Raw genomic sequence first — 9,186 nt, 5'->3', positions numbered from 1 at the left:
TGTTTTTCAATAAAGAAATCATTATCTTCCAAAAAAATAGGAACCTAAAATATTATCTTGGAGATTTTCGGTTATTCATCTGGAAAAAAAAATGATACTTTTATATTGAATCAAAATTTCAAATTAATTGTTTTGCTTAATTAATGAGTTTTAAATTCAAAAACATGATCTCAAATTGATTTATTTTACGTGGGATATACCGGGAGATAAATTATAAATAATATTGACTTTATAGGTTAATGACCAAATTATTGATATATTTATTTAATCAGTTTAAAAAAAAAGAATTAAATAAAAACTAAACGAGTTTGAATTTTGAAGCCACAAACTATAAATAAATGAGTTAAATTAGGAACAGTATTAATTAGAGAAACTAATATCTCGTATATAAATAGAATAATATGTTGTAATTAATAATATAATTATTGAATTTAAAGATTCTATAATTATTAAAGATTCTATAATTAAATGTAATTGTGTTTGAATTTTATTTGAAAAAGATGATGTCAGGAATCTAATCTAATGATGGAAAATATAAGATTGAAATCCAATCAATGGTCCTGATTGCTTCATTGGTGAATGAATGGTTCTCTTTTAATAATATTTAGAAATTGTATGCTTAAAAGATCAAATGAAGTGTAAGAATTTTATTAATAGATTGTTATACATAACAAAATTGATCTTATTGTAATAACCTTCCAAAGGAAGTTTTTTTAAGAAAATATTATCAATAATAAATGTCATGATTTTTAGATTTTTACCATATAATTTCAGATACTAATACTAACTATTATATACCTACGATTTTTATCGTATAAATGATTTTATCATATACACTTTACATTTAGTATAAGTTATTTAACTATTTTGTATTGTAATATATTGATTTTATTTTATATTATTTTTTCTTTTCATATACATTATATATGTTTAAATAATAATATATTAGATGAGTATAAATGATTTCGTATTGGTTTAAAAAATAATTAATTATAGGAAATGATTTAAGTTAGAACATGCCCGACCATTAACTCTCCATTAACTCCGATTCTAAGTTTTTTTATTAGCCAACTAATTTATAACCCGTAAGAACCACGATTATAAAATTAATTAAACTTTTATATTAAAAAATCAAAATTACTAATCAATTATTTTAAATAAATTATTACTTAAGATATATTTTTTTAGTCATATAGAATTATAATTGTTGTTTTAAACAAATATGTGAAGTTATATTACCTTATAATTTGTATTGATTTTATTTTATTTTTTAATTTAATGTTATTAATTTAATATAATTAGAATGAAAAATTTTAAAATTTAAAATTTAAAATGGAGAATCAATTATTAATTAATTTAATGTAATTAGAGTGGAAAATTTAAATTTGAAATTTGAAATTGATAATTAATAATTTGACAAGTGGTATGATATGTTACATATAGTTATTAATGAGAAATTCTAATAGTATGACACTTGTCAATAGGAGAATAAACATATTCATTTATTAGAATAGAAAGATTAGGTTAGGACCCATATAATATACGGGTTGATTAAAAGAAAATGTTAAATATAAAGAAGTAACGGAAAGTTTATTTGTATTTAAAATTCGAAATAGTAGAAATTATGAGAAAAAATTAAAAATAAATAAACATGCATAAAATAAATAAATTAAAATTACGTGTTTAATTGTCAGACCTGTGTACTAAACAGTTTAATTATAACAAAATATTAACTACGAAGGTTTAACCTGTAATTTATTAGAAACTGAAATTGAGAACTGAAATTTTAAAATTGAAATTTAAAATTTAAAATTTAAAATTAATATAGTTATTTATGGTATATTACTGAATTTGAAAAATGAACAATAAAATAAATGACAAGTGACAAGTGGAATATATATATATATATATATATATATATATATATATATATATATATATATATATATATATATATATATATATATATATATATATAAACTACAAATTAACATTTGACAAATTGAAAAAAAAAATGATATGTAGCAAAATTATTTTCATTTATCAGAAAGAATCATATTTCATTAGCTTTATCAAATAAAAATATATTAACATAAATCATCAACCTGTCATGACTAACATATTATTAAATTAATTAAAAAAATGGTCAACAGTAAGATTTTGTTTGATAAAATAATGAGTGTATCATTTTTTTTAAAATAAAAAACTTGGAAATATGGTTAACGTTTGTTGATGTTCTAGAAGCTCTAAATAATTGTGATAACAAATGATCACTCTATTTGAAATTACAAACATAAACATTTAAATACATTACAATCTGGTAACTAGAATTGTCTCTTAATTTTCTTTTTGTTTAGTTTTCGTATGCCAAATTCCGAACCAATCTATTAGTCTTCATAAAAAAACATTTTACAAATTCGATTATTCAAAAGTTTAATTTATTCATAAGATCCTATGTTGAGGATAACTGTACAAGTCACATATGAATATTATAAATCCAAATCAATTCCATTAAGACATCAATGTACTTCCAGTGATAATAACAAGAAATTAATTAAATCTTGATCCTAGAACCATATATAATGTTTCAAAAACTATGAAATAAAAGTTTTAACAATTAAAAGCTACTATAAAATAAAAACCCTTCAATCTGAGCTCCAACACCTCTTCTTTATGTAAACTCCAGAAAACCAGCTTGCTTCTTGTATTTCAAGTGGGATTGTTTAGAAGATATGCACGATATCATAAGCAAATCTTTTTTCACGTTAAGGTAATTCATAAATGGTGTGAATTAGAATAACTAAACAAAAAAAATCAACAACTATTTTGCTATTTCCTGCAATTTACCCAACAAATATGTAAAACATTGAAGAAGAACGAGCAAATATACAAGGATACGTCCAGAACAACACGAATGACTGCAAAAAGAGAAATTGATGGCTAATTAGGATATGACATTGGGATTGTATTGAAAGAAAGATTTGAGAAATTACCAAAAGGCCCCCTAGGAAACCATCAAGCACAACCCTATTCCAGGTGTCGAAATATGAATGGATTGAAAAACCTGCCTTGGCTGTTAAACAAACAGATGTAATGGCCATGACAAGACAATAAATCACAAATCCCATGAGCCCATTCACTCCCAAAATTCCAGCGATCACTCCACCAATGATGGACATGAATGTTCGACTGCATCAACATTTTCAATTTTCAAACAGCAACCATTACATTTTATAATTTATAGTATATTATTATTGTTTAGATCTATCAATTGATTAGGGTTACAAGTTACAACAATCTACTTTAGATCAAAGTATGCAAAGAAATCTGACCTGTAGTATATCACCTTCATGTTGCTTTGCATATTCTCAATATTGAAAGTTGGTATTTCGTTCTCACTAGATTTCTTTCCAGATACGCTTGAATCCATAGTCTCCACCTTGTGTAATTTTCATGAAAATAAAAAGATGTATTCAGTAAATGCAGATTATTTTTTTTGATTTTTGAGGCTCAAAATAATCAGATTTGGTGAAGCACACAATGAGTTGCTGCAGGAAGGTTTGTAAAATTAGCTAACTATCCTTAATTTCGATAAAATGGTTATCTGATTATCCAGATTTCAGATTTCACATACAGACAGGTAAAGGGAAGAGTCAATTGTGCATGAATTCATCTTCCAGAACCAATCGAAACTTATCTTCCAGCTACTATTTACTTAAATCAGATCGAAGTTACATAAGACCTAATAAATCCTAAAAATCCATGTCGATTTTGAAGTAATTCAATTCAAAAGACATTAAAGCTACAAGGACCTAAAATTCAGGATCAGTATCTACCTGTTGTCGATATAAATAGCAGAATTTAGGAGGAGGCGTACAATCGGAATGCCGCAGTGATTGGTGCTTTCGAAGAAGGGTTTACCCGTCACTTTGTTAATCCCTCCGAGATTTCTTTAGATCATTCAGGTTAATCTAACAAGCCTAAAAAAATTGGGGTGTAAATTATCAGTATCACGTGACGCACGTGCTAATGGAAGTAGGAAAAAGGAAAAGACGTGAGCCCTATCGCCGTCCTGTAGGGATCGAATCTATGTACTAATTTATTCCGCAACAAATTGGTATTAGGCCGGGAGAGTGGGTGTCGAGCGAAGCATGCCCAGCTCCACCCCCATCATCTTCTATCTCTCTCATCCACAATTCTATTGCGAGAAAAGGCATGTGTCAGCCACCCCAATTCCCTCCGCGCTTCACCATAACATTTTTTTTTAATCAACAAATATAATCTATTCTTAATCTAACACACTTAATTGGGAAATCTTTAGAAAAGTTCTAATATTTACGGAAAAGTTACATTTTAGTCTAAATATTTTTTTTTTAAACGAAAAAATCCCGAAAACCGGTAAAAATTTTGCAGTTTGATCATTTTTGACCGGTTGAAACCGATACCAAATTAATTTGGGACTATTTTGTAAATTAATCGAAAATATTGTGATTTTTCTATAATAAAAAAATATTATGACTTTTCTGTATACAAAAATATTATGATTTCTTTACAAACAGAACCCTTATTATTATTATTATTATTATTATTATTATTATTATTATTATTATTAAAAATATAAATAAGAATACTATTTTTTGAACTTGTTATTATTAATATGGTTACTAATAGATATAAATACATTAAATGCACAAATAATATTAATGACATTGTTTAAATGTGGAGGTGAAGGAGATGTTGATGCTTTTAGCATTGAAATCATGAATGTTTGTTTCTATATTTTTACTTTGTATATGGTCATTTGACATTTGTTGTTATTGTTTTCAATTCAGAATAATAATACTTAACAATTTAAAAGAAGTTGCATATTTGTAAAATTGTTTATAAATAGTTTAAGCTAAGAATGATTTCTCACTTTGTATATAAAAATGCTTAAGCTGGAAGGATTATTTTCCAAATCCAACAGATCCACTACAAACATCTACATAGGTAGCTCATATCAAAATTTAAAAATATTAATTAAAATATCTTGTTTAATAAAAAGCAATATGACATGTTGTTTGGATTAATACTTTTGAATTTTGATTAATACTTTTGAATTATTCCTATTAATTTTTATTAAATAAAATATTGTAATTAATACTTTTGAATTTTGATATGGGTTACCTATGCAAATGTTTGTAGTGAATTTGTTGGATTTGGAAAGTATCTCTTCTACCTTAAACATTTTATATACAAAGTGAGAAACCCTACTACCTTAAACTATTAATATGCAACTTCTTTCAAATTATTAAGTAGTAATATTTTGATTTGAAAACAATAATAACAAATATGAAATGACCATATACAAAGTACAACTATTCAAGCAGACATTCACGATTTCAATGCTAAAAACATCACCATCTCCTCCACCTCCACCCTTAAACAGTGTCGTTAATATTATTTTTTTATTTAATGCATTTATATGTATTAGTAACAATATTAATAATAAAAAGTTGAAAAAATAGTATTCTTATTTATATTTTTAATAATAATAATGATAATAATAATAATAGTAGTAGTAGTAGTAATAATAATAATAATAATAATAATAATAATAATAATAATAATAATAATAAGGGTTCTATTTGTAAAAAAATCCTAATATTTTTGTTTACAGAAAAGTCATAATATTTTTTGTTTACAGAAAAGTCCCAATATTTTGAATTATTTTACGAAATAGTCACAAATTAATTTGGTACCGGTTTCAACCGGTCAAAAAGGGTCAAACTGCAAATTTTTGCCGGTTTTCAGGACTTTCGTTCAAAAAAAATCTTGGGACTAAAGTGTAACTTTTCCGTAAATATTGGGACTTTTCTGAAGATTTCCATAACGAGACTTAAACCATAGACCTTAAAGAAAAAAGACAATGCATAATACCGTAAGACTAGAAGCCCTTTATTATCACATTCTTGTCGACCTGTTTTTACATCCACTCCCCCAAAGCTTAGAATGTGAAAGAAGGATTTTTGATCAACCGTGTTTTGTTGGCTCATTCAAGAATAGTAGGACAATTACAATTTCCAGTTTCATAACATTCACATTGTTCGCATTTTAAATTTGTTTGCCAAGAAGAATGAAGTCGATGTAAATGAGGGGTTGTTATCAGACTCTGTGCTTCTTGATCACATTTTCAAAACACTTATTACTATCGTAAAAGATATCGCTCGTAGTTGTTGTATGTTTTTCTCTTAGACGTGGGCGACTGCCCTGATCCCCCAAGTGCCAAAGTGTCTCCATTTTATATTTGTTATAATCGTTACATAATAGCAGCCCATTGATATAAACCATGTTAGACAAGTTCTTCAAAGCCCAATAATGTGATGCAGTGATCCAAAAGAGGGAGCGTGGGAGGGAGTACCTGGCGTGCGTCCGACTTCCAAGGTGACTAAGAAGGCATCGTGACTCTTCAATAATAGATTCTATGGAAAATTCAAACGACGTCTCTCCAGAAGCAACAGTTGATTGTCATTCTTCTCTTTCTTATTCACGATTCAAGATTTCAAGTTAATCTAGTTCTTCTCATTATCTTCTGATTTTCTGTACCATTTTACATGAAATAGTTCATAAATTCACATAAATATTCATAGCAATAACAACAGTAACATGCAATTGAAAATAAATTAGAATTAACTTTTCATGTAAGCAACCACAAAATTCACATGAAACTTACCTCGTTGGCATTAGGTCTTAACCAGACTTGTCAGGCTACCCACACCCTACATTTAACCAACATGATTTTCAAAGGTCACAATCCTAGAAAAACATCATATGTGTTCATTTTAGTTTCACTATCCACGTATCTCGTTCGACCAACCAATAACTATCCAATTATGTTAATTACAAAATCCGTAACAATTTTAGAACTAATATTATTTCTTCTTTCGAAGACATCTGAAAAAGAAGAAAGACAAATTTAGATTAGATATAAAGATAGTCCTTAATAAAACACCCAAATGTAATATTAAGGCTAGGACCCAACACAATATTTTATAACTTAGAAGAGGGATGCCGTAGTCCAAGCTATAAAATATTTGAAGGTAGGTGAATGACGATTCACCAAATTCCACCATGAAAAATGAAATAAATTATTAGATTTTAATTGGTTTTGAAACTCCTAGATTCTTTGAGATTCATTGAACTTTTCGATGATATGTTTCAATCTCGAGTGTGCCCTTCAAGTATTCTGACTGGGATGTCGAGGATCACAAAACAAGGTCTGAAGTAACCATGCAAATTACTAGGTACCCATAATGTTTATCACTCAATCAATGTGCCGGTTAACCACACGCGCTCCACCGACATATGATAAACCTTAAGCCACCATTTTCCTACCTTGTTAAGTCTAGGTTAGTGGGCCAGTTAACCACACACGCTCCACTAACGACTTAAACAAAGTGCAAAGTGTAATTTCATGGGTTAGCACATTATTCACATTTTCCTAAAGTAACGAAGATTGAGAATTTATAAAAACATTTAGTTACTTTACTTTCATCATACTTTTAATGAGGATTTAAAGACATTGTCCTACCCGTTCGGCTAACGACCCTCCACCAATCAAGGAAGCGGTGGGTGAGAATGGACATCCATTAAGCTGCCTTTTTATAGGCAACAACCTTATACCCCCCTTATAGACTGACTTCATGAATGAGGCCTACTAACGGTAAAACGACTTTTGTTCTTATACATACATATATATATATATATATATATATATATATATATATATAGACACACACACACACATATATATATATATATATATATATATATATATATATATTATTAACTTATAATATTATAAAATATAAGGATTGAATTTTAACTTTTAAAATTCTAGGGGTTGGAACTAAAGTTTTTTAAAGAGACTTTACATGTTCCAAAACTTGAGGGCAAGTTTTGTAACTTTCAAAACTTTTCATCTTTCACAACTAATGAGTTAATGGATTAATAAAATGAGAGAATTTTCATTTTATGTAACCTATGTGTTTAATAATGGGCTTTAAAAGTGTAATTTTTGGTAATCCAGAGGACAAATTATGAATTCTATTAAAACACATCAAGATCAATAATGAAACTAACAAGCAAGTTACAAATAATTCCTATGATCTTCTAAACTCATAAGTTCATGAACGTTCATATCAACAATTTAAAGAATCATAAACAAAACATACAAAACATGAAATTTTGATATTAGCCATTGAAAATGGATTAGCATCACCATTACACCATCTAAAACATGTTTTACAAGACCAAAACAGTTTAGGGTAATGTTTCTAGTCCATTTCCAGCAGCAAAACTCGAAAATCTGCAATCAGGTGCTCCTACTCATCGAGTGCACGAACCTACTCGATGATTAGGATGAATTATCACATGGACTCGTCGAGTCCCCACATGGACTCGGCGAGTTCACTAAGCAAATAGCAGTTTTTTGAGTTTTTTCAACAAGTTTGCAACAAGTATCAAGAAAACAAGCCTAGGCTCTGATACCACTGAAGGATTTTGAGCATTCTAACACTCCTAAGGTGTACATGCAACCCTAGAAACCTTGGATCTATTTTTTACTAAGATACATGCAAAAATGATTTTCCAAGGTTCTTAACTTAGCTAGCATGGCATGGGGAACTTTAAAACATAATTGCTAGTAGAAGAACATACCTTTTAGTTGCTTAAATTCCTTGAAAACCTTGTGAGCCTAGCACATCAAGTGTGATGCCTCAAATGTCTCAAACAACACCACAATACTTGGAATTACCTTGAGAGAAGTACACTTACACTCCAAAAATCGGTTTACCCTCTTACTTGCTTGTAGTGCCCATTTTGGTCATCCATGGGGTCATTATATAGTTGTCTCACAAGTAGGGTTACACCATGTAAACCCTAATTGTCATGGCTTTTGATATTCCATGATCCATGGGTTTGTAACCTTCATGGACTATCCATGGAGCACCTTATGGGTTTTAACCCAATCCATACAAACCATGGATCATTAGCCTAACTATACAAGAATAGATGATTTACACAATCAACCCCATATATTTAATTAGTCTCTTTTTGATCACTTAATTAATTCTAAATTAATTCTTGATCAATACTAATTAAATAATTTTATTAACATATTAGAACTTATAATATATTATTAAACAT

The 9,186-nt window shown here is 28.2% G+C and overlaps 1 protein-coding gene across 1 annotated transcript; it reads right to left on the bottom strand.

Moving 5' to 3' along the window:
- Positions 1-2,487: 2,487 nt before the first annotated feature.
- On the bottom strand, positions 2,488-3,972 carry LOC145094160 (uncharacterized). The gene is made up of 5 exons (XM_079032451.1): positions 3,837-3,972; positions 3,333-3,439; positions 2,994-3,189; positions 2,899-2,918; positions 2,488-2,754 (listed from the first exon to the last, which is right to left on the bottom strand). Exons 2-5 carry the CDS (start codon positions 3,428-3,430, stop codon positions 2,724-2,726), a joined length of 345 nt encoding a protein of 114 aa, XP_078888577.1. The 5' UTR covers positions 3,431-3,439; positions 3,837-3,972; the 3' UTR covers positions 2,488-2,723.
- Positions 3,973-9,186: the final 5,214 nt, after the last annotated feature.

This window comes from Lactuca serriola, chromosome 3 (genome assembly GCF_051521515.1).
Source record: "Lactuca serriola cultivar US96UC23 chromosome 3, Lser_US96UC23_V15, whole genome shotgun sequence".
Lineage (NCBI taxonomy): Eukaryota > Viridiplantae > Streptophyta > Magnoliopsida > Asterales > Asteraceae > Lactuca > Lactuca serriola.
The sequence above is the reverse complement of the archived record's forward strand: the minus strand, read 5'-3'. Positions and strand labels throughout refer to the sequence as shown.